The following is a 26,194-nucleotide window of genomic DNA, read 5'->3' on the forward strand; positions in this document are numbered from 1 at the left end:
TCAGTTTACCATGATCCTTCCAGTTTCTGCTCGCTGTCAGCCGTGCTGCAGGATCTGTATGTTTGTCTAATGATGATTTATTGCAGTACCTGTTTTCTTTCTGGTTCACTTGAGAGGTTTGCGTTAACTTCCTTCTGCTCTGGTTTTTCTCTTGCTCCTGGCACACCTTAGTTTGAATAGTTGTGCCAAGCCAGACTAAACCAGAATCCCTTGCCCAATGTCCCTGAGCAGTTTGTAGGCAGGTGCTGACACATGTTACATGTTCATAGTATGGTTTTAGAAACTGGTCCATGCTGGCTGCAGAACTTGACAGGCATTGACAGCATGTCATTTGAAACTCCCCTCTGCCTTCATTTTCTTCACCCTCTCATGTTTTTTCTTTCTGCTGTTGAGGTCCCTAGAGATAAAAAAAATACTTTGACTGACATTTAAGTGGCGTGGGGGTCACGAGTATGAAGGGTATAAATACCAGTGATATCTATTAAATGGCTAAAAGGGGCATTTTAAAAGATATGAGTTTATGGCAGGATTAGCTAGGGATATTACTTTTTTCTAGGCAGACACCCCTGCCCATCACCTGAAGCTGGCTCTGCTCACAGCCCAGCCAGTTGGGTTTCTTGTTAATTTGGGGTATGTTTTGCATCAGGCAGCTTTTTCCCAGCCAAGTTTGATGCAGGCACTCGGCGTGAGCCCTGCAGCACGTGCCTGCCCAAGGAGTAATGAGCAGAAATTACGAAGGGGGGTAATACACGGTGAGTTCCAGGAAAATCTTCCTGACAGAGAGCATAACCAGGCAGTGGCATCAATTCCTTGAGGAGGCGGTGAAAGACCTATCACTTGGCACATTTAAAATGGGATCGGACAGAACACAAGTACGTTTACAACAGGGAGCAATCCTGCCCTGCCCCCCAGGGATGCACGAGGTAACGTAATAGGTCTCTTCCATTCCTAGATTCTCTGATTCTCTGTATCCTGTCAGTGCGAGGAAGCTTCGTCCTGCACCACTGCCTGTCATGCTGCTGTCTGCTTGAAGATGTTTTTCCCAGAGAGCGTGTAGAAATTCGCTGTTCTCCCTGAATTAAGCAGAAGAGCTCTGTAGGCTTTTGGCCTGTGTGTGTCCAGAGAGTGCTGTGGCTGGGCAAGCTGGCAGGTCCTTTTGTTAGTAGGTGGAAAGACTTTTGCAAACAAGCTTTCTCTGTCTAGCTGAAGCCTCATTTCCAGCGCTAATGCAACAATAGGGAGGGCTCTGTACATCATTTTTATTATATGGCAGAACCCAGGGAAGTTCATTTTTCCCCATGACATATAGGCTTATGCTACGGTCTCAATTTATCCTTCTAAATAATGTAGGTGGCAGTGGTTGATTCACATTAGTTTTTCTTCTGTACTGGTGATATGAAAAACTGAGTTTGACCTCTGCAGCTTGAACCAGCAAGAAAGGGAGAAGGCAATTTCACCGACCATTCTCAGTGCGTCCCTCAGCGGTCATTTTGAACCGTGGCAGGCAGAAATGAGTTCAAATCCTTACAAGCAGAGGGGTTAATGTCTTCTAGTTCAGTGTGTGGTTTGTGAGCAGAGTTGCCCTCTTACAGGCTGTCCTAACCAGCAGAATCTGAGCACTTGGAGACACTTAAAAAATTATTCCTACAATGCCTGGGGGGGGGTGGGGGAAGCAGGCTGAGCAGCTTCAGAGCCTGCCCAGGGTCATGCACTCCTGCAGTGCCAGGCTGCTGTCATGTGCATCCTGCTTCTTCCTTCCTCTGCATCTCCATGGTTCAGTCTGCGCATGGAGCCGGGTTCAGGGAGTTTAGGTGTGGCCAGTTGTGCCAGGCAGGAAGCTGGCTGAAAGGCCAGGCACTGCTGGGACAAAGGGAGGGGTGGCTTTCACGAGAGTGCCGGTGCAGCAAAGCGTGTGTGTTGCGCTGGTGCGTATCTTTGTTGTCTCAGACTGAGTTTCTAATCTTTTTATATCACGTGTAATGAAATCTGAAAGAACAAGGAGATTCACTTAACGTGGAGAAAGCTGACTAAGGACAGTGTTTTCTCAGAAAGGGATGTCTGTTGGAAGGAAGGGTGGTGAAGTGGGAGGGATGGGAATCCGCCAGTTTCTGCAGGAAGGTCGCAATTTGTTGGGTGCTTGCTAAGCTTTGTGTGGATCAGATAACAAACAAACAGCTACAGTTAGTGTGCTTTGTGCTTGGCTGTTTTGATTAAAGGCTTATTAAAGGTTCTTTTATTAGACAGGAGTCCCATGCAAAGCTGTAATTAATATGTGCGTATGTGTATGGTTTTTTTCCTTTATTGAAGCAATGAATATAAGTGCTTGGGGTGGTTGGAAATACAACAATAACTGGTTCCCTGCACATCAGAAAAATAACAACAATCAATTTCACGAGTTTCTAACAGCAGACTGGGTACCTTTGGCTGCATGCTGGTGTCCTGTGGGTCCAGGGAACATCATGAAATATTTATCCAGGAAGATACCTTAAAAGCGTGGGGCATGGCCTTCCTTTTCAGAGGCTGTCAGTTTGATTACCAGATTTGCCATAACCTGAGAATTGTCTGTTTCATCTTGTTTGTGTACAGGAGCTCTGCAAATAGAGAACAGTGAGGAGTCAGACCAAGGCAAATACGAATGTGTTGCAACCAACAGCGCAGGAACCCGCTACTCTGCCCCAGCCAACCTTTATGTTCGAGGTAAGAGCAGCATCCACCCAAGGAGGTCACTCTCCTCCCTTCCAAAAGGTTCCATGGCTTTCAGTGAAGGAGTATGTTCCCCAGTCACAGCTGGTGGATTGTGTGATGGGGCCTTTTTCTCAAAACCCAGCAAGTTACATTCAATAAGATCTTTGATCCACATTGGTTTTGACTCACATTTCTGGAAATCTGTGGTTTTTTTGGTTTTTTTTGCTGTGTATGTGGTATTATGTAAAATGCTGAAATAGGGGCAGAATTGGAATTCCTTTCTCTCTTGAACTCCTTAACTTTGTGTCATAGTTATTTTAATTGGGATCAAGTGGTGCTTAATCCTCTTAGTAGAAACTAACCTTTGGTGGAGTACTGTAAAACTGGTCATGCACTGATGAGCCAGAGGTGCTCAGCTGTAGTGAGACAATATTTAGGCCTCTGCTTTGGAATGTGTACCTTTAAAAACTGAGTATGGTTTTGGAGTTGTCCTAATCCATCTTATATGCATCAATGATTGAGCCTCTGGGTATTAAAGGCTCACACTGGGAACCTGCTGGAAATTAGCCACAGTTCGTATAAAGTGATTTTTCTAATGGTTATGCTATGTTGCCTATTTAAAGCTGTTTTCTTCAACGTACCAAAATAACTAGGATTTATATTAGGATGGTCTCCTGGCAGTTTTGTTATTCTGCATTGAAGGTGTTTGAATTAGCTTGGAGAGAAGCAAGGGCTAAATTCCCTCTACACTTTCTGTTAATTTTTAACAAGAAAAAAAATGTGCTGCTTCACAGAGAACTCTGTAGAACCAGAGCCACTGGTCAGGAACCCTTGGGAAATGTAGTTATGGGTTTTCCCAAGAAGAAAAAGAACATCCTGGTGCTGGTGCAACCCATTGCTTGTTAGGAAGTTAGGACCAGGTTTTATTTCCACGGGGTAAATCAACAGTCTAATAAAAAATAATAAAACATCATATTCATCTCTTCCTTCCTCTGATCTGAAGAAAGAAAATACAGTCTTAAAGCTGTGTTGCTTTGGTTAGTATGGAAAGAGGACATGAGAATAATAAAAGTCTTCTCATGCTGTGTGTTTGCTTCTAGGAGTGGCTTCTGGCATTGTTTTTGTTGCTTATTATGGGGGACTGCTTTTCTGTTTTGCAGCGTAATTTGGATTATAAGAGTCTTTGGAAGACTGAAGTATGCAATTAAGCCTGTTCAGAAGATGAAGCTATATCTATGCAGTGGAATCACTCATTTCACTCTCACAGTGTACTTATGGATGATTTTGAACTCCCTGTGTTCTTGCAATTTCATTTTTCAGGCAAGCTGTACTAAAGCTCATCCCAGACTGACCCTTTGCACTCTCAGAGAAAAGAATTCTAGTTACCAGGCTGGCTGTTGTTGCATAGGTTTTTTGTGGATACCCAGCTGCATTGCTGCAGTATTTGGGATGCTCTTGCTTCCTGTAACAGGCTCAGACTGTCAGTGTTCTGTTTTCTGTAGAGGTGTGGCTGAAAGAGGCACAGAAGCTTCAAGAGGTAGAAAAGCTTAACAACTTCACGATTTCTCACTAATGAACGCTCTTTGTTTAGCAAATGAATCCCACAAGACTGGGGAGTGCACTGAATTTTACACTCGGCTTGCTGCTCAGCAAGGTTTTCATCTGTCCTGTTTTTGGGCTAAGCATGGGCCGTGGATGGTCTGCACATGTGAGAGGGCCCTGACATTCACATCAGCATATTCTCAGATGTATGTTTGCCTGTTAACTGTCTTTTTTTTTTTTTTTTTTTTTTTTTTTTTTTTTTTTTTTTTTTTTTTTTTTTTTTTTTTTTTTTTTTTTTTTTTTTTTTTTTTTTTTTTGCACATAAATTTTTGGAACAGACCTTCTTCTTGCACATAATCTTTACAATATGAGTTTCCAACCTGTGTGATCCTCGTGAAGTCCTGCTGTATGTTTAAGATGCGATATCCCATAAATTATTATCAGATGATATTTCCTGTACGTTCCGGGTCCCAGATGGTATTTTTGCTTACAGTTTTTGATAGCAAATGTCCTACCAAAAAAAAAAAAAAGGTCACATTGTTACTACATTAGTTAAAGACTTCCAAAAGTTACTCAAACCGAGAACAATATTTCTTTAACAAGCAAGGAAAAAAATAAAATATCCTTCTTTCTTAGCTCTGGGATGCAGAATAAAAGAAACCCTGGGGGGGTGTTTCTTGTAATAGTCCTACAGTGTTGTCATTAGACAGATCAGTGACTTGGAGTAGGATCTTCATAAAGTGCCTGCATCTTTACTAGAGAGGACATTAATTAATGCTAAATTACAGTGGAAATTAAGTACGTGGGCTGCACTGCCATTGCTTGGTGGTTTTATAATGATTGACCTCATTGCAGTGAATACCCAAGAAGCCACTTCCTCGGGAAGCATGGCTGAGTGTGGAGCAGCAGCACTGATTTCCTCAGTGGAGTTCTTGGGACTGCTTGTGCCTGCTCTCATTTACAGCCTATTGTTTTCCTAAATAGTTCAAATGTTTGCTTGTCTCTTGACTCCTGGGATTTATGTTTTTGATCGTGCCCTCCCCTTTCCTAGCCTCCCAGGTAATCCTTTGTGAGGGGGCCGTGTTGGAAAGCACAGGCTCATTAGCATCTTTATACTTCTCATGCTAACAAAGGAAGAGACTGGGTGCTGAGAAGGAGTATCCAGGCACTGCTCAGGGCTTTCTATATCAATGGAAAAACAGGAGGAGGAAGGAGCAGGCTACACCAGTGTCTTGTCTCTGTGAATCCTTTACAGCCAGCACTTCTGCACAGATGGACTTCATTAAAAGTTAAAACATTTCCACACCAGGGATTTGTAAAGGAAAATGGATGCATTTTTCCTCGCAGCTATTATTTTCATCTTGCTAAGCGTGCTGGAAAGCAACCCTCGTAAGCCTTCTGCTTCTGGACTGATGGGTCTATCTGGCTGCTGCTGCCGAGCCGGGATGGGGCTTGGGGCTCAGCACTGGGATCTGACTGCCTCCCGCTGCTGGAGGGTTGCAGAAAACATCCAGACCATCAGAGGAGCAAGAACAGGGTGAAAGCAAGAGCAGGGAGCGTTGCCAGGGCAAGGTGGCTGTCTGGGGCATAGCAGGGGTTTTGAAGGGGGCACAGTGGCGTATTCCTGTCCTGCCCTTTTGAGCACAAGCATGTTTGCCAGGGCTGGTGTGGATGTTATTGTTACCACCGTGAAGAAACACTCATCCATCCGTGGGCCGTGGTTACATCTACCACAGTATATTGTAGGAGTGATTAGATTTGGGACAATGGTGCTGCAGGGAGACGGGAAGGGAATAGAAACATATGGAAGATGTGATTCCTCTAATCCAGAGAGTTTACTGTCTAATTTAGCAGCAGAAGATCCAAGAAGTTTACTCAAGACATTCAAGGAATTGATTTAAGAGTAGAAGGCAGAATGTACCTAGTGTGGAAAAAAGGAAAAGGTGGTGTCATTTCGTCATGCCCACTGGGAGTACAGAATAATTGCACTGGTTCACTTACACTATTGGTTTTTAATGAACACATTTCATTTTTCATTTGCCTGCAGCTTCAGGGACATCTGCACAAAAAGGAGCATTTTCAGCCAAAAGTCTTGTCCTGTGAAATGCCTGTGAAGGTGGTGGCCTGTGTGGTAAACCCCTCAACGGTGGCACTGTGATTTGAGTCTTCTCTTTCCCTGTATAAAGGGGTTTATCCACCCTTCTGTTTCTCTACACATGATGTTATTTTTTTTTCCCTGCTTCGGTGAAGCAGATGAGCAGGAAGACTGTGTGTAAGAATATCCTTTATTAATACACTGTGGAGTTCACCAGTGCTACTTACAGCAGTGAACTGGTACTTAAGGGAGCATTGCCTCCATACACCCCATCAAACGAGAAATCTGCTGCCCAGTTTTCACTTCTTAAGTGCTGCTTTTCAGGCCTTCAAGGCATGGCCCAGTGGGGCAAGCACAGCGAGTTCCCTGGCCCAAAATGCTGCATATACTGTAGGGAAGCAGCCACGCAACCACTTTCAGAAAAAGACCATTTAAAACTGAGTTGTCTGCTCTTCCCCCAAATTGCAAGCTAGCAAATCAGACTACAGTAAATAGAAATCACATTCCTGAAAAAAAATCTGTGCTTTTTTCATCCGCTTTTTGAAAGGCCAGGCTATGGTATTTCGTTTGGCAGCAGGGAACATCGCTTGGAGCCTGAAGTTTTGTTTGCCATATTTCACCAAGGAGCCATCACCCGAAACAAAAATGTGGATAGTGGCTCTGTTCCTAGCAGCAATTCTCTGGCCTCTGCAGGGTTTTATCCTTGGGAACTTGGCACTTAGCTTAGGCTCAGGCACAGAGGGAGCTCACCGAAATGGCCACTTGTGGCTATATAATACTTACTGCAGCAGGGACCTTGTGTAAATAATAATAATTCTGAATGACTGACGTGGGCCTGGAGCAACAAGACTTGACGCCTCGAAAAGGAACGTTTTCTGCTTATGTAATATTAAAACAGCTAAAATAGCAACAGCAGTCAAAACTCGAGGCTATTGCCAGGAGAGGAGTAAAAGCTGAGGACAGTGGTTGAACAGTCAGCAGCCGAAACTGGGGGGATGTCTGAAAAATTGCTGAACAACAAGGGAGTACGTTTGTTTACAACCCAGCTACGTACACACTTCTGGCAATGTGCTTGGTTAAACCTGCCTGTCCTCGGGGCTGATAGGGGTGACAGGACTTGCCCAGAGAGGGACATTGCCGGTGCTTGAGGGCCTGGCAGTGATCACAGGCAAGCAGGGGCTGGAGAGACTTGTGAGGGAGATGCCTGGATGACAGGAAACGTGAACTGGCAGTTGAATCAGACTGGATGACCCACACTGCCGCTTCGGACAGATGTCTGCCCTGGACCATCAGAAGAAGCAAAGCCAGGCTGCAGCAGAGGCCACAGAGTGTAGCCCTTGACAGCTGAGGAGGGCTGCAGGTCTGAAGGGCTGTGATATCCCCCTGCTCTGTGCAGTCCTGACCTCAAGGTAACGCTGCAGCCCAGCAGCGTGACAGAGGGCGGTGACACCGATGAAGAAAGGGTGCTCCTTTTTATGGGATTTCAGTACTTCATTTCATCTGCCCCGGGGTGCTTCTCCCTGCTGTAGCCCAAGTCAGAGCAGCTGTGGTTTGGGCAGGTTGGTTGTAAGCAGGCTCAGGGCGAGCGCAGCCTGATGCCAGCGATGCCAGGAGACAGACGCTGCTCGCTCAGAACCGCGGCTCGTGCTGGAGCTGCCTGGCTTCAGAGCCGGAGGAGCACACGGAGGCTTCTGCCAGGTTTTCTCCTCCCCATGTATTACCATTATGAATATTTTTGTCGTGTTTTTTTTTTTCTACTGGCATGGAGCATGTGTTGCTCCGAGCCTTCTGCTGCGCCGTAGTGATTTTGATGATCGTGGTTTAATAAATAATAGTTCTTTGTCCTTCAGCGAGCACATTCCATCTTAAGATTTCAGTGTGCTTTATAGAACTCAACTAAATAAGCTTAACAGTTTTATTCCTTGCAAAGTCCTTTGATGGTTCAAAGTGCAAATTTGAGGCTCAAGTCTGATTATTTGTAAAATGACCTTTATGGGAAATAGAAGGAGAGTGACTGGTGGCTCAGTGCATGGTAATGCAACACAGGAATGGACTTGAAAACCTCTTTCCCACATGACCTGCACAGACGTCTGTGGAACAATTAGGCCTGCATATCTGTGCCAACTAAATGTCCATTCCCTCCCCTTCCATATCCACTTGCACAAAGGGCGAAGAAATACATCTCTGGTGCTCTGAGATTTTCTGCTCTTAATTGAATTCATGCATGCATGTGTGTGCACTGTGAATGGGAAAGGATGGTTGGGCGCCCTGAGCATCCTGTCTGTCTCTCTAGGATGGAATATACTCATCACTGTGGCATGAGAACATTGTTCATCGGACATAATGGGAGGTTGTCTTATTCTCATGTAATCTGGCGTAAAAAAGACAATCTGTCCTTTTGTTCCTCTATACCACTAAAAGCTGTAAAGGATAAAATTTGATTTATGTGGAGTCCTTGAGACACAAGATGTGCTTTTGGAGATAAGCAGGAACAGGTTCATCCCCCTCTGGGTTTTTGTTAACCTCTCTGTCTTTTTGATTCCAGAGTGCCTGGGTTGGCCTTTATATTAATGCCTTGCATAGCACCAGAGGGTTTTTGCACAGGACAGATGCTGGCAGTTCCCAGCAGAATTGCAGAGCCAGTTGGGATAATGAACTTTCTTGTTGCTTTCAGGAAAGTATTAGCTTCCCACTCTGAAAAGCTTTCAAAATGTGTTCCTTTGTTTGAGCTAGTGATCTGAACTCTTAGACCTGTGCCTTCCTATCCTGGCCACAGCCCCCTGCCTCGTTTCAGGAAGCTAATGCCCAAGAATACTCAAAAGCAGAGCTTCCCATAAGTCCAAATTCATTCTTTCTGCAACAGGCTGCTATGGTTAGAGTGCTGCTGCTGCACAGACAAGCACATCTGTGGCAGGGTAAAAGCCAAATTCAGTCAGCATGGGAATTTCTGCCTGCAGAGCACGGGGGCCATCTGACACATCTCTGATGTGCAGCCTTGCTCTTTTGCTTCTTTGCTGGTTCAGCTTGGAACTCAAAAAGAACCCCGTTTTTGCCTTCTGGAACTTGCTAGCCTCACGTGACGTGCTTTGTCTTGCATTTAGACTGGTGTGTTCAGCTTAGCTGCCAGGCAGCTCAGGTTTGTGGGAACAAGGTAATGTGCCTGGGGAGCTGTCATGTATCAGGGGATACTCTGGGTAACCCCAGTCTTAAATCCTCTGTCCCTCCGTGGTGGGGTGGCAGATGTTACTTGCTGTCACTGATCAGTCATTTGTTCTGTAAAGAAAGCAAAAAAACTGTTGATAAAACATGCTTCTTAGCTTAGGAGTGACATGGATAAAGAATTGGAGATAAGGGAGCATGTGAATGGGATCTGTAAGGAGATGAAACTTTCAATTTGCCATTTATCAGGTTTATCTCAGATAAAGCAGCAGCTGTTTAAGCCTTAACTAAAGAAAAAGCAGAACTTGTCGTCCAGGTGTTCCCTCTCACCTTACAGCTGTTCCAAAATAGCCTGATACTGGGTTTTATTCCTTATAAACCACTAATATAAAAAGAGATTAAGAGATAATCCAGCAATTAATGACAAATAGCAGGTCCTAAAGTTGTTCCTGTTTGACAAACCAGAAAGTAATCTGTTTGAATTAGTGTGTTTCATATGTGTCTCCTCGCCTTTCCAGCTCCAATATCTGAAATGTCAACATGTGGGGAAAGCCACTGCTGGAGCCTACTCCTCTCCATGCCCACTGAATCATGCAATCCCTGCCAGATTCCCTCAAAAAAAAAAAGCCCCCTGGCTGTCCCCAGCTGCAGCAGCACCCCTCACCTTGTCCCCAGGCAGGCCAGGTGGCACCAGAGCGATGCCCCTTGGTATGTCTGGGGTCCATCAGTCCTCCCCAAGGGCAGGGGGTGGCTCTGCAGCTGCTGTGCTTCGGCAGCAAGGACAGGTGTTCCTGTAGCTGTTCCAGCATCATCCACCAGTACAGACCCTTCAGCTTCTTACCCTTCAGTCTCACAGCCCCAATGGGTGCAGCAGGTTGGTCCGTGCTGGCAGCACTTGGAGTTTGTGTGGCCCTGCTGCGATGTTGGTGCTGCTTCCCAGAAATGCAGCCCCTTCAGGAGCGTGTCTGGTTTGCCAGAAGCACTGTCCTTCCTGGGCAAGGGCAGGAAACAAATCCTCCCTGCTGGGAAGAGCTGAGCAGAAGGCAGGAGCCCCTCACTACCTGCTGAGGCCATGCAGATGTGATATGCTCCATTAGATTGGGAAATAAAGTGTTAGCTTGGGAGCAGCAATAAAAAGGTTCCCTCCCATCACGGGGTCTCGCAGGATCAAATGAGCCTTATGTTAATGTTTTGTAGACCGAGAGGTAAATCCCCTGTGTGAAGCAGGCCAGAGGAAACCTGGACCTTAAGCTAGGACTGTTTGTTTTGAGGATTTCTGGGTGGGACTCCTTGCTGGATGTGGCCCTCACTTATGGGCCAGTTTAACTCTGAGTTGGCTGGTTCAGGTCCCCTGATATCAGTTCACTTGAAGAAACATAAACTAGTGTTTTGTTGTTCTCCAGCAAGCTCCACTGCACTTCCTAGGCCACTGTGGTAGCTGTTATTGGTAGCTTGTTGTCTTGCCTGTACCATGTCAGTGTTGGTTAAAATGCTGTCCTCTTGATCGCTGGACGGGGCTGACTGTACTCTTGCACTGTATAATGCCACATGCTGTTCTCTCATTTTCAGTGTTTCTGCTGGAAAGCAAGATCCTCCCCCCCGCCTTCTCCTTCCCCCATCAAAAATGTGACTCATAAGCAGTCTTTAACTATCAAATCCATTTGTGTATTCTCTCGGTGAGGGTTCGATTACAGCTGATACACCACAGATCTGCAGCTGGAGTGAGGTCACTCCTGCCAGAGAAATAAGATCTTCTTTGTCTATAAGGAAAATGCCACTAACCTTCTACTGTCTCTCCCGCAGGAACAAAAAACTGGGACCTGCTCAATTCTCTCTGGGTGTGTTTTGTCCTTCTGATTTCTTGTCCATCTCTCGCTCACAGCACAGTACCAAAAAGGCTCTCCCAAAACTGAGCCCGGCTGAGACTGCGCATGTCTGTCACTTGCCTAATGCCTCTCTGCTGCGTTTAGCTCTTTGTTTGGAGAGGGGGGAACAGCTCTTCATGGTGGAAGACTTTTCCCGTTCGCCACTTGGAGCATTTCTTTCGTACTTTACAAAATTCAGACCCACGTACACGCTCGTCCCGGCGTGTGGTCAATGGGTTTTCAAGTGCCTTTGCCATCGTCTCTGTAGCTCTGAGTGGGTGCGTGGGAGCAGTCCCGTGTGGTGGCTGGAGTCCCTTGCTCTGTGTGTGTGTGTGTGTGCTCACGTGAGCGTTTTGCCCGTGCAAACGTGTCTGTGCCTCCAGCATCTGGCCCAGAGCAGGGCAGTCCCTGCAGCAACCCTCATGTGAGTATGCGTGGGATGGGAAGGGGCCGGCCCTGCTCGGGGCCAGAGCGGTGCGAGTGCGGCGCGCTCTGTCCGTGAAGTGGTTTCTGTGTGTGTGTGCGCGCGGTGGGAAGTCGTGGCTGACCTCTGTAGTCTTGTCTTGTCGTTTCAGTGGTGTGCGGACAGATGAAGCTTGGCCTGTTTTTACTCTCTGTGTTTTTCCTTGTCTTTTTTTATTCCCTCCTCATCTTCATCGCACTCTGCCATCAAACAAAACAAACTTTCATCTCTCAGATCAGCGAGAAGGTTGGTCCTTTTCACTTCTTATCCATCTACAGTACGCCACGTCAGATGGGACTTTTCCAGTAGGGAGAGGAGAGCCATCCCCAAAAGGGGAGGGGGCCCTGCAGATTCTGGCTCCTTTCCAGGCGCAGCCACAGTGTGCCTGATGAAATCTGCTTACTGTTTGCTGTGACACTGGTGATGGCGTTGATACTTTGCTCGCATGCCTTTGTTGCTTGAGAATGCACAGAATACATTTTGCATGCAAATACCAGCCAGGGCAGTTTTATCAAAGGCAGGCTAGGAGGAAGTGCATGCTGCTGTATGTGGTGTCCTTCTCTAACCCTTTATCTGTGCTAGGTGCAAGTGTAATACCTCCAAACTGCTGCTGCTTTCTGGCTGGAGATCAAGAGCAGTCTTCGGAAGCGGAGATCAGAATGATCTCCACTTCCCTTACAAGTTGCTTGGGAGAGCAGGTTCCTCAATTCCTAAAAGTTTTAACTTTCTCTAGAGGCAAAAAGCTTGCTTTTGGTCTCAGCTGAAGGAAAACCCAGCACGCTGGCCTCACTTGCCACAAGGCAGCAGGGGCAGCTGGCCGAGATGCAAGTCCCTCGTGCTGAGGCAGCTTCCCTGCTCCTCAGCAGTCCCTGCTCTGGCAGTGACCCGCTCTCCATGCTCAGACCAGGGCCCTTGGCACGAGCAGGTCTGCCTCTGATTTCTGCCCTGGGGCTGGGTCTTCCTCTTGCTGACAGGAGAGAAGGATGCTCTGTCAGTGGCCCCAGACATACCCAAAGAGGCTCAGGGAGGCCCGTGGTGATGTGCACAGGAGCTCACAGCCACTCACCAAAACCTGCTTTGTGCTCGGCTGTGCTGTGTCCTGCTGCCCTCAGAGAGCCGGAGGTGAATAAAGGACAATAGCGAAAGGCGACTCCAGCTTTAAATTAAATCCAGCTCCAGACCTAGCTTGAGGTACTCATGGTTTCATGCTGAAGAAAGCTGGTGTTTCTGGCAGGAGTCCCGAGTTAGTTTCTGGAGATGACTCCTGCACCGAACAGGTTCTGTGCGGGTCTGTCCCTCCGCAGCGCTGGAGGTGAGGGATGCTCACAGCGGCTCTCCAGGCCAGCACTGCTCCCAGGTGGCGCAGGGAAGAGATCCTGGCTCCTCTTGACACATACTTTCAGGCACCTGGATGAGTTGATCTTATAATCATCACTGGAACAAGTTTTAACAAGTTGTCATAGCAGTTGTTCCAGTACACTGAGTTCGATCCCGTTCCTCTCCCTGGAACGTGCTCTCATTTAGATTGTACTGAGGCACGGGACCTTTTGCTGTTTACCCTCTAAAAATAGATTTTGTAGAGGATAAAATTACCTGAGCCCAAGACAGCGATGAAAAATGAGAACGAGGAAGAAAAGAGAAGAAATTAAGCCTGGGCCCAAAGCCTCCTCGATTTCAGTGAATTTGGAGCACTGCTGTGATGGCTGAGGCACCTCTGGAGAATAAACCTTTGACAGGGCACTTAAATGTTTTAGCCACGTGGCTTAGCTGAGGGGAGAGGCAGCTGAGAATGGATAAAAGCTAGCATGAGTGGAGAATTTCTCATTTTTTGTGTCCAGCCCTCCTTCCCACTCCACCAAAAATACCCGCGTGCACAAATATTTAATGTGAAGCCAGAAATTAGTTTCTAAATATTCCAGTGGGATTTGCCATGCTTATAATTTGTTTGGCACTGATAATTACATCTTACATTTTTCCAGCTTTACTTTAAACTGTGTACTGCTAACCCATGCATTTAATTATTGCTCCGTGGCTGCTACAAGGTTATTTATTAACGAGTTACTTTATCTTGATACAGTGGATCTTTTCTCTTATTCACCTCCTTAATGTTGTGTTATTTTCATCAGAGAAATTTCAGAGAGGGAATGCAAATTGCAGAGCTCCACAATCTTGCTCTCCCTTACTTTGCTATTAGTATGTCAGTATGCTGAATGCTGATGTGTCTCCAGTGCTGCACCACTGTAATGATATATCCTCTTTTATATGTGGTTGTCAGCGCAAATAATTAGACCTAAAAGTTATAGCTGAAATATAATCCAAAAATGGCAAGGCCCTGTTTTGGAAATTGTCTATAAAATGTCAGCACTCAAGGATGCATTGGGAGCATAAATAGTACAGCATTGTTTGAGCACAAGATTAGACTGTAAATGCATTTTTTCTGGTTCCCATTTTTCCTCTCCTGCTGTTGATTCTGTCAATAGATTGTGAGACTTCAGCAACTGCCTTTCCATTTGAAGTCCTTCCTTAAAATGATAGCACTAGGGAGAGATGAAAGGTGTCTGTGGATGAGTAAACCATGCAGACCTATGATCGTGTTTGAGGTTAGCTCCTTAATTCAACTCCTTCCCGGCTTGGAGGAGGTGGTTCCTGAGGAAGGCGGGAGTTTTGACAGGATAGGAGTGTGCCAAGGGCAAGAGCACACCCCATGCACTGGGGATCCTTCAGCTTGCCTGGCTGGGAGCAGTGAAATTGGACAGTCTCACACTCTCAAGGTGTGCCCCAGCATCACACACTGCCGCTTCTCTCAGCTGGGGGGTTAGAGCAGAGCCCCCCGAACTTGCCTTGGCTGTGCTGGGAGTAGGAGCAGCAGCAGCCGAGGCAGTCCTGCTTCTCCTTCAGACCAAACAGGACTTCAGGCTGCTGTTCCCTCAAGCAGAGGAGGAGCAAAGGGGAGAGGATGTCAGGACAGCGATGCAGGACCAGAGCATTTGGGATTGTGTCAGAGGGGAGCAGAGAAGTGTGCAGAGCACAGGCACAACTCCCCATCGCCGTGGGGCAGTGCCCAGGGAGCCATGGAGTGCCAGGAAAGGGAGAGATGACGCCCAGAGTTGGGTGCCAGGCAGGCATGGTAGGAAGGAAACCAAAAAGTGGGATCAGGCAAGCAGAGACGTCTGGATCTCTGCGAGCTAGAGGGAGAGGGGTGTGAGCGTTGTCGTTTGCTCAGCTGTTCTGTGGCCAAGACAGCCAGCAGGAAACAGCAGTTTGGTTTCCCCTTCCCCAGCAGCACTGCATGGCTTTGGAAGCACGGGCACTCCTCCTGGCACTGCTGTGTTTCCAGCAGGGCCTCGATGGATGCCAGCAGTGTCTCAGCACACGAGAGGGACTGACAGCACCAGCCTGAGAGCCCTGAGCTCAGATCCTAGAGCTCTTGCTGACAGCAGCAGGGAGGGGTGGGTCCCTGGTTCTCCAAGGGGGTAACGTCACCCTCAGAGGGAACCTGAGACTGTTGGGAAACAGCCACTCCTGTGCTGAAAGGAGCCAAGCAATCGATTGATGCTCTTTGCTCTCAAGGCAAGGAATGTGCATGCTAATGCATGCTGAATTATTAACATTTCTCAACCTTTGTGGCTCTTGTGTTGCCTGCTCCCTTCCTTCCTCCCTGCAGTCCCCCCAGCCAGTGGGGATCCAGTCTCCACGCTGTCCTTTCTCCCTGTCCTGTGAGATCCAGGGCATGGGCTCAGGTTGCACTGCACTCACTGCTCACTGGTCCAGGGTTTCACTTCACTTCCCAGGGAATGCTCTCAACGGGGAGGTGTGCTGAATAGTGGAGCAGCACAGGGCCCTTACGATGCCTATTCTTGGGATGAATGATAATGAATCTCATTTTTGACAGTCTGCTGGTTTAACTAAACCTCTGAATTATACTATTGTCCATTGAAATCATTTTAATATTCACAGCAATTTTCCCTGGGCTGTTCTTGCAAAACCCCCAAACCACCTTCTTCTGATCTTTATCCAAAAAGAAGATTAAAAAAAAAAAAAAAGTGCAAATTCGTGTCAAGAAAATTGTGATAAAGAGGGAAATTTCATTGCTGCAGTAAATGAAGAACAACAAAATTTTCTGGAGCACTTAAGGGTAGCATCATGGACTGTGCTAGCCCATGTGATTTTACTTGTAAATTGGACAGAAATCCTAAGAATGCTGCTTTTTGAGGAGTTATACTGATTTAAATTATTACCAGACTCTCAGGCTAGAAAAGCAAGCGACTTAAATCATTGGCTTGAGCCTGAGGAGTGTGTTGATGGTGCTGTACAAGCTGCTGTGAGAGCTCTGCCAGCTCTCACTAATGCTAACTGACAGCACCTCCCCTTCTCCCTCCATACTGACTGGGACAAGAAGCTGCCAGTTATCCCCGGAGAGGATGGGAGGCCGATGGAGCCCCGTCCCTTCCTTTGCACGTGCTCCTCTGGGCCAGATCTCTTACCGAAGGCACTGCCCTGACCCCCTCCCCGTGTAGGGAGCTGACCCCTCTGCGTGGCATCCGTTTTTAGCAGCTGCGGTGCCCGGGGCGCTGCTGCTCTCTGGTGCAGCGAGCCCAGCTCGGCAGCTCTGCCGGAGCGCTAGCGAGGGGAGGGCAGCTCAGCTCGGCCAGTCTGGGTCGAAAAAAGGCACGGCAGAGGCCTGTTTGGCCACTCCTCTGTTGCCAGGCTGGAGAGCTGATGTCTGGGGCTGCGGTGTGCAGGAGGTGTGATGTGCCTGTGTCGAGGCTGGTGGGGTCTGTGTGCACGCTCGTGCTGTGATCCACAGGGACAGCACACATGACAGTCGGCTGCTGGCATCCCTGGGGGGACATGGCCACGGCACCCACGGGCCCTGCCTCTGCAGGACACATCAAGGGCAACACGGCGCTGATGGGGCTCACGCAGCCCCAGGAGCACCCTGAAAGCAGGGACTCTGGTGGGGCACGGGGGAGCCTGCAGCGGGCCGTGCTGCCTCTGGTCTCACAGGGCTGGAAGGGAAAATCTGTTTGTGCATGCCGGGCTCCGACTTCCCTGCATGGCCTTGTGTCCTCCAGTGTCTTGTCCTCCCGTGTCCCTGTACGTGAGTTCCTGTGCACCTTCCCTCTCCCTGTCCTGCCCTTCCACCGCTGCCTCTCTGACTTCGTAGTGGCCTCTGGTGCCTGCCAGCCTGTTTGCCTTGTGCACGTGTGTGTGTGAGTGTTCTGTGCACACCTATGGCTTTATCCTCAAAGTTTGCTTTTTTCTGTTTTACTACAGCTTGGGTGGGTGGGCGGGTTTGGTCCTTTGATGGGGACAGAATTTGAACAGCTTCTACCTGGAGTAGTTCGACGCTATTTTCATTGGAAAATGAAACCTGACTCTTAAGGAGAGGTGCTGGAATGCTTTGGTTGGAAATACACACCATCATGTTAAACCATTGCCATGTCCATCAGGTTAAGTCTGTGTAGCATTTCTCATGACTGTGTAGCATTTGAGTACACTTTCAGTTCTGTCTCATTTGGGGAGCGCTGCCCCATCAGTCAGGTGACACCTCACTGGTGATTGCTCATGTAGGTATTGATCGGAGATTTAATAATTGATTAAAAGGAGCATACAGCAAGACTTGGGATTTAGACATTGAAAAAAAAAAAAAAAAAAAAAAAAAAAAAAAAAAAAAAAAAAAAAAAAAAAAAGGAAAAAAAGGCAAAGGAAGTTATTCTTACCCTGGCTGGTAAGGAGCTAATGAGCCCTGTTTTGTCACCGAGACGATGTGTAGTACACACACGATGTTGACAGTATTGTCTAATTTATCACAAAGTCTTAGCTCTGTTGTACATGCCAGTGTGGGGGCTTCTGTGTTCAGTCTATTTCTGCAAGCCTGATGGTTTGGGGGGATGAATCATCAAAGAGAGCACTAGTGAGATTTGATTTGGGGAGAGCCAGCTTGGCAAGCGGAGCTGACACCTCTGCAGCTCGGGGTGGAGGGGGTGTCAGCAGCTTCGCTGTCAGCGGAGATGCCGTGGCTGGCAGAGCCGCGACTCCCCAGACCCCCATCACCCAGGGGGGGACATGGCTGTGCCTGTGGCGTGTTGTGAGCTGGCACTGCTCAGGCTGCTGCCCCATTTCCACCTGCCCCCGGTGCTGTGGCTGTTCCCTGCTCCGCCGGCCCCACGCACTGATGGAAGAGCCGTAATTGGCAAGGAGAGGCTCCTCGGGAGCCGGTCAGTCGTGAACCCAGCCCTGCTCCCGGGCTGCCCTTCTGGTGGAGGAGGCTGGGGGAGAGCAGGGCTGCTGGGCGAGACACGTTCAAGCAGTTTCCTTTTTTAACTACAGACTAAAAATGAGCTCGCCCAGAGGAGGCAAAGATTTACCGAGCGCAGTTGCTTCTCCACCCTTGCTTAAATAGGCCCATAACACTAACCCTGAAGAAGGGGCCTCATTTCTCAGTGTCATTTTCCTGACGGGAATGCATATGGCAGGCAGCTTTAGAGGTTTATTGTAGCTGAGAGTTGCTTACAAATAAGTCTTGAATGAAATACCCAGCAAGGGATTGATATGAAGAGAAGCTGTGCAATGCAATAAGGAGGAATACATCTCCCGAAGAGCTGCCACAAAGGTGGGAAGGGTTCTGCCAGCCCAGCTCTCTTCTGTCAAAATGTATATGATCTCACATCTGTCAGGATTAGTTCTCTCCTGCCCAGCAAGGTGATCTCTTCAGGCCCTGACAATGTCACGCAGCTCTGGTGACTATTTTTTCTGAGCCGAGGTAGAACCTGAGTTACATTTTGAAAGGAATTATATTTTATTTAGCAGCGCACGTGCGCTAATTCACAAAAGAAACCCTTTCTGCTGCCCCTGCCCAAACCCTGTGAGGTTTAGGGGATGGGCTGCTTTACTCTAGAGCTAATAAATCGAACAGGTATTTCTGTTTTGCAGAGCTTCAGTGGGCTCTGCACAGAGAGAGTGTATGTGACTGGCATTTTGTATGCTCTCTAATTAGAGGGACGTAATTTAAATGGAGGAATGTTTCATGTTAGTAATATGATTTCAAAAAGGCCATGTTTGGAGGGGATGGATTGGGCCATCCCTTAATGAGTTCTTCTAATAAGATGCCAGTGGCAAAGGAAGGAGAGCAAAGTGTGTGCGATTTGGCAAAGCAGCAAACAGCTTCTGCACTTCATTTTATCCGCCCTGGGGAGGATAGACAGGCAAGAACATTGAACCTCTCTCATGTACCCCCAGAGTGCAGCTGAGGGCTCTGTGCTGGTCCTGTGACCCTACTAGCTGTGTCCTCCTTGTTTCAGTGCGGCGTGTTGCTCCTCGATTCTCTATCCCTCCGAGCAACCATGAGGTGATGCCTGGGGGGAGCGTGAACCTCACGTGCGTGGCAGTAGGTGCCCCCATGCCCTACGTGAAGTGGATGGCCGGTGTGGAGGAGCTGACCAAAGAGGACGAGATGCCCGTCGGTCGGAACGTCCTGGAGCTCAATAACATCATGCAGTCTGCCAACTACACCTGCGTGGCCATCTCCTCCCTTGGCATGATCGAAGCCACAGCACAGATCACTGTCAAAGGTAAGGAATTTTTCCTTCTGGTGCCCCTACTTGGGTTTCAACACGGTAGCCCTTTGCCAAAGTGGTTTTGGCTGCAGCCAGCTGACTGCAGTCTTCCGTGACTTTTCCACCTTGCAACTTGTCTGCCTTCCACCCGCAACTTTGTTTTTTTGCTGCTCTCAGTGTGGGACTTCCTCTGAAGAGGTCATTTTCCCTCTCCCTGCAAGTGGCATGGTGGGAGACAAGCTTGTGTCAGGCTGGGTCCCTGTTAAGCCACAAGGGAACCTCCATGAGTCTGTGTTTATCCCAGCAGTGCCTGTCTTGTCCCGTGCATCAGCAGGATCAGCTCAGCACAGCGGTGGGCTGTGGGCTGTCCTGGGGCAGGGTCTGGATGTCTGCAGTCAGTCAGAGGGCTGTTTGCACAGAGATGTCCTCTTGCACTAAGGGTAGGACAAGGTCAATCCCAGCAATGTGAAGTGTCCGTGGACCTCAACAGAATAAGCATCATCCTCCTCCCGTCTGCAGGGAGGACTCTATGTGCTCATTTGAAAATTGTTGCATATTCATCTGTCACCTTTTCTCCTTACTGCTCTGGCTCTTTCCCTTTCTCTTTTGTGTGGTACTGTCCTTAAGGCATGCGTCCTGCTAACGTTTCACTGGTAACTTTGCCCCACAGAGGATGTTGTTGCTGATTACTGACCGTAGAGCAGCCCACTCAGCTCCCTAACAGGAGGCTGAAGGTGTCCTGCATTTCCCATCTGGAGGCCTAGCAGGTCCACATTTATCCCTCTCTTCCTCTCCTTGCAGTTGATTTGTAGCTCAGATTTCCACAGATACTTCATCCTTTGGGTCTGTCTGTTCTTGCAGACCCCCTCCTGCACTATGGCCAGCTTTAACACAGAGCTCCTGCTGAAACGAATCACAGAATCGAGTGTTAGCCCTCTTTGACCTGGAGATAACAGCAAATTCTCCTTGCTAGTCAGAGGATGCTTTTAACCTTAGCTGCACACTGCTCCCTTTACTCACAGCACCTGCTAGCCAGTACCTTTTCCAGCCTCTGTTTTTGTACAGAGCACAGGGTTTGCCTTGGCTGTACCAGATACCCAGGAGAGTACAGAAGGAAGGGGTATGATGGAGAGCTGGTTTGATGTGAAGGGAAGAAGTGGGAACTGCACCATTGCACTGATGGTTCCCAGCATTTACCTCTTTGCACCTGGGATGACTCTGCCTCATGGGCTGATGTGATGCCCACTGATGCCCCAGGGCAGGGAGGAGTCTGCTCAGCTCCTTTAGCCCTTCACCTTGTTTCCCTGTCTGTCTTTCTGGCACCCTCACTCTGGGTATCTTCCTGCCCCTGTCCCAAACTCCTTCACCCCGTGTTGTTCTCCTGTACTTGCTGGCACGCAGAACGCTTGCAGGGCAGGTGGGAGAAGCAAGATGACACAGAACTGATTGCACTGAGCATGTTGACAGTACCAGACCTGCCCCTTGCTCACCTGGAGGCTGCACACCCCAAAACTGGCAAGAGTCAAGCTTGTGGCTCTCCAGAGGAAAGGGTGGAGTAGTGTCATCTGTCCTTTAAGGCCTTAGGGAGGCTGGAGGTTTCTTGGATGCTGTAGGAAATGTGTTGCTTCAGGCCATAATATTGTGCAGGATGGGTTTGCCCTCCTGAGTCCTCCACGGGTGGTGGTGTGGTGTGTCTGGCTGTGGGTTGTGTGCCCTTCCCTCTCATGCCAGTTCAGCCCTTGCTGATTTCCTCAGTATTCATGTGGCAGTAGGATTGGAAAAGGCATCCTCTCTGGCCCTCGAAGCAGAGAGCCTGCCTCCCTCAGCTGAACCACGTGGAAACTAGAAACTTGATTATTTTTTGCCAAAGAATGAAGTACTTGAGGATCTTAATTTGGGTTGAGCATTTTTCCTAGTTCCTTGTCAAGCACAGCTGCATTACAAGTCACTAACGACTTTAGAGTGGTTTTGTAGGAGGTTTAAACTTACTGTAGACTTTAATTCAGTCGTTGTCTTAAAGTATTTGTGTACTCTGCAAATCTCTCTCACGTACACTCATTCTCCTTCTTTGTTCTTTCGGTAAAACGGCAAATCTGGAAATGCTTGCAGCAGTTGTGTTTTCATTAACACTTCAGAGATGTCAGTGTCACAGAGTTCTTGTATAACAGTTTATTGTCTGGTTGCAGTTTGACACACCATCCAGTGAAATAGTGGATATGAAAGTTGGTAATTTCTCTGGCTGTATCTCTCCTGCATGTACTATAATACTTACAAAGCATTCCCCCATCAACCCATCTAACAGCACTGTCCACGAACTCCCTACGGCCTAAGATACCGTCTCTCTAGAATCAGGAGCATAATTCTAGATTACCTTTGGTGCTCTGATTGCTCTACTGTGCTCCTTTGTAAATCAGCTGTACACCTGGCTTCTGGGGCCAGCCCAGCCCAGCAAGCACCTTCCCACTGCCAGCTGAACCCCCATGACAGAAACATTCCTGCATCCCTGTTGAATTACCTTTATTTAGCCTGCTGCTGGTAAGTGCGTCAAGCACATCTAATAACATGATTGCTCTGTTTATCCTTCCATTAAGAACCACTTCAAGCAATATATGGTAATATAAAAATGCATGTTCTAGAGTATGAAATGATTTCTGCCTTTTAAAGAAGAATGTTAATGGGAGGTGGCAGCTCCATTTTTATCCCCATGCACATTGCAGGGTTTGAGCTGACTGAATTATTTAAATCACACCTCTCTGCCTTCCAATTGCAGCGCTGCCAAAACCTCCAACAGAGCCATTAGTGACTGAAACGACAGCTACCAGCGTGACCCTCACCTGGGATTCGGGCAACTCCGACCCCATTTCGTATTATGTCATCCAGTACAAGCCCAAATCCTTGGAGGGTCAGTTCCAGGAGGTGGATGGCGTGGCAACGACCCGCTATAGCATAGGTGGGCTCAGCCCCTTCTCCGAGTATGAATTCCGGGTCATCGCAGTCAATAACATTGGCAGGGGTCCCCCCAGTGAACTGGTCGAGGCCCGGACGGGAGAACAAGCTCCTTCGAGCCCGCCCCTCAAAGTCCAGGCACGGATGCTGAGTGCCAGCACCATGCTGGTCCAGTGGGAGCAGCCGGAGGAGCCGAACGGGCAGATCCGAGGGTACCGCGTGTACTACACCACCGACCCGCACCTGCCCCTGAGCATGTGGCAGAAGCACAACACGGACGACAGCCACCTCACCACTGTGGGCAGCCTCATCACGGGCACCACCTACAGCATCCGCGTCCTGGCCTTCACTTCGGTGGGCGACGGACCCCCCTCGGACATCATCCAGGTCAAAACGCAGCAAGGGGGTACGTATGGAGGGTGGCTCCGTGCCCGCCCCGGGCATCGCGGCTGCACGGGGTACTCAAAACCAGAGTGGGTGTTGTGGGGCGTCCCCACCCCACAGCCATCAGATTTAAGCTGTCAGATCGTCCTGGGAGGTTGGTATCAGTCTCTGGACGAGTAACAGCCCGCTGTCGTGTCCGGGATGCAGTGGCTAAAAATGTGACGCGAGGTCCCGGGTGTGGATGTCGGCACCTGTGTAACTGCTTGGCCCTTCTGGGGTCTGAATGCACGTGTGGAAGGGAGGATCTGGGGTGCAGTCAGGGGCTGGAGGTGAGCACGATTCCCACAGTCACCCGCCTGGGTCCCAGAGGTGCGTGCTTGTGGCCTGGGTTGTTCCAAGAGCACAGCACAGGGGAGAGGGAAGAGGAGAGGTTCTGGAAGAAATGAAGGAGGATCTTCACAAGGTGAAACGCTGCCTCTGCCAAGCCACGTGACTCCTCTCCCCTCTCCTGCCACTAACCATGTGTGTTTGTTCCCCAGTTCCCGCCCAGCCAGCTGACTTCCAGGCAGAAGCAGAGTCTGATACCCGCATCCTGCTGACGTGGCTGCCCGCCTCCCAGGAACGCATCACCAAATATGAGCTGCTGTACTGGGAAGGGGAGGATGGCACTCAGGTGAGGATCCTGCCTGGCAGCACTTGGGGCTGTACATCACAGTTCCTCAGCTTGGGAAGGGCGTCTGCTTGAGGCTGGGGTGGTAACAGGACTGTTCCTTCATGTTTCTTGTGCCTCAGTGGTGTGTGGTAGGAACATAGCAATCGCTGGTTTCTGTGTAAGTGACCTCAGCAGTGCTTATAGATGCCAGCAAAGTAGCTAGTGACTGGTTTGGGACTGGAAAGGCTCCAGAAAGCCATGACAGCATCTCTGGGGCATGCTTACTGCTGGTGCCTGTAAAGAGTAGGACTTCTAGGCAAGTCTGAAATGGCTTCCAATATGTGTCTCCAGCCCCAGGACTGGTTACACGTAAGGAGCAGATTGAAGGTGGTCTAGAGAGAGCCCTTCCACATTTACTGCAGGTCCCTAAAGGAAGTCCAGTTCTAAATGTATCAAAAGTAGTGCTGGCTTCAAGGTAGCACAGCAAGAATCGTACCATGACAGCATCACAGTGTCCCATAGTCCTCTCCTCCTCTTGTTACTATAGTGCCATGAGAGCTGCCAGAAGTAAGTGCCCTTCAGGTGAAGTGTCAGCAAAACAAATCCTTTACCAGCACTGTTTAGGTGCATTAGAGATCCCAGCTAGAGATGTCTAGAAAGCCTAGGAGAAGGGCTTTACTCTGTTTCACAGGCAAGACACTGTTGGGAGGAAACACACTGGTGTGTCCCGTGCCCCTTGCCTGAATTGTACCAGCCAGACCCAGCATTCCCACAAAGCTGTCAGGCCAGTAGGTGCAGTCTGGACAGCAGGCAGTGTAGCCTGGCTGTTGGAGAATTCTACTTCTCAGCAGAGTCCTGGTGTGGCCACCCAGGAAGCTCCATGTCCTGGAGTCATGCAGGATGCCAAGCAGGCTTGGCAGCGTGGCTGTGGCTTTTTGTGGTGCCAGAATGGGTGGCGGGGCTGCCTATTTCCCTTGGCACCCGGAGCTGAGCACCAGCTTTTCCGTGTTCTCCAACCACACCAAATAATCTGTGTGTTTCCTTTTCTTTCTCCAGCAAAAGGTGGAGTTTGACCCAACCTCCTCATACGCCGTGGAAGGTCTCAAACCAGACACGCTGTATAAGTTCCGTCTGGGTGCCCGCTCAGAGCTGGGCGTGGGAGTTTACACCCCCACGATCGAAGCCAGAACTGCCCAATCCAGTAAGTGTCTGACATCCAGCACTGCTGAAGACAAAAGCAAAAGCAGTCCCAGTTCCCATTGCCTCGGCATGGAGGATCTGGGTGTCTCTGCCCCTGTGGGTCTGCAGGGATGCTGGCGTGCAGTTTGCTAAAGGGTGTGATGGGGCTTAAAGCCACCTGGGGTTTTGGATCAGGGCTCTTTGGCAGAGTGGGTGCACCCAAGTGGTAAGTTCTTTCTTCGTGTCCCTTTGATCATGCTGTCTTGCCCTAAGGGTAGATTCATAAAAAACTGATGGAGGAGTGAAACAGGCTGGGAAATTGCTTTGGAGAGATTGATTTGAGTGGGTTTGTGCATCTCTATGAATTTACTCCCATGCAGACAAGCTGTCTGGACAGGCAGCATATGGGTGTTTGGCTCTAAATGTGACTGTCTCCAAACCACTGGATTTTCACCCCTTCACTCCCCATTCCAGCTGCCTTGCTTACATAGGAGTGCACCCCTGGTCCATAGAACCGATTGCAAGGTGAGAAATCCCCTGAGGCCAGATGTGACTGTGGCTGTCAGGCAGCCTGGAGGAGTAAATTTGGAAAAGTGGCTGTTTGCTGGGGCTGTGTGAACAAGTGAGGCTGCAGCTTTCTGGGACTGCAGTGCTAGGGGGAAACCAGAAACAAGCTGCAGCTGAGTTAATAGAGAGGCTCGATAATGAGGTGACCCAGGCAATATCACTTTCATCCTCCCTCTGCCCCGTGTGATCACAGAGCGGGAGTTTGCACTGCCCTGATTGGCAGCTCAAAGTGCTGCGCATAAGCAGATTAGGGCTATCAAAGGGCCCTGCGATAAGCTCGTTTTCACTAACGATTTTTGGGCTTGCCATTATGCAAAGAGCATTAGAAGGGGGGAGGAAAAAAAGACGTTTCCGTTTGCACCGTCTGTCTGGGATTTAGTAGCTCTGTGGGGTGAGCAGTTGGCACGGGCAGCCAAGCCTTCCCTGCAGCAGCAGCAGCCGGGAGCCTGAGATGGCCATTAGAAAGGGAGCTCAGGCAGGGAAGAGCAGCTCTGCTCACTCTCAGGATGACCTTCTCTTTGAGGGAAAGCTCAGCTTCATTAGCATACCGGTCCCAGGCATTCCTCCACCTCGTTAAGTGAGCTAATGGTGTCTTGGAGCTGCACGGATAGGCAGGTATGAAAACAGAGGAAGGTTTCGGATCATGCAGTTATAAATATTTGAACGTTGAGAACTGACTCTGAATATGAGGATTCGTACACCTGTTTCAGATGGCGTTTGTACTGATAGGCAGAGGTTGCAGCAACTCTCCTGCCACGTAAATTAATTCCATCAGTGGATGCCCTTATCCTTGAAAACACTTAATCAGAGACAGCTCCACGCATAAATGAGTCCTTCAGAGGTTCACAACAGTCCAAGTAAGAGAAACGTTTGCTACATGGACTCATCAAGGCAGACTTCCCATCATCTTCTCATGACCTACTCCGTGTGTTGGTCTGCTCGCAGGGGATCTCACACCAGTTTGGTTTTAAGGTTGTCACTTCAGTGGCCAGTGGAGCTATGGGTGACTGGTTCTGGCATCTGTGTAATAAGAGAAATGTGCATAGGTTGGAAGAGATTTGGCTCTTAGCCACAGGAGTACCTTGGTCAGACTCCTCC

The 26,194-nt window shown here is 48.8% G+C and overlaps 1 protein-coding gene across 18 annotated transcripts in view; it reads left to right on the top strand.

Annotated features, from left to right (window-relative positions):
• PTPRF (protein tyrosine phosphatase, receptor type F) overlaps positions 1–26,194 on the top strand; it is a 241,396-nt gene that overhangs the window by 149,814 nt on the left and 65,388 nt on the right. For all 18 annotated transcript variants that reach the window (XM_027900375.1, XM_027900379.1, XM_027900376.1 and 15 more), the window contains 5 exons: positions 2,587–2,697; positions 19,114–19,383; positions 22,139–22,720; positions 23,238–23,371; positions 24,407–24,551. In XM_027900375.1, coding sequence (XP_027756176.1) covers positions 2,587–2,697; positions 19,114–19,383; positions 22,139–22,720; positions 23,238–23,371; positions 24,407–24,551 — 1,242 coding nt within the window. The remainder of the gene's footprint in view (positions 1–2,586; positions 2,698–19,113; positions 19,384–22,138; positions 22,721–23,237; positions 23,372–24,406; positions 24,552–26,194) is intronic.

Source organism: Empidonax traillii, unplaced genomic scaffold (assembly GCF_003031625.1).
Source record: "Empidonax traillii isolate 1590-97213 ecotype Southwest subspecies unplaced genomic scaffold, ASM303162v1 scaffold720:size321207, whole genome shotgun sequence".
In the NCBI taxonomy this organism is placed as follows: Eukaryota; Metazoa; Chordata; class Aves; order Passeriformes; family Tyrannidae; genus Empidonax; species Empidonax traillii.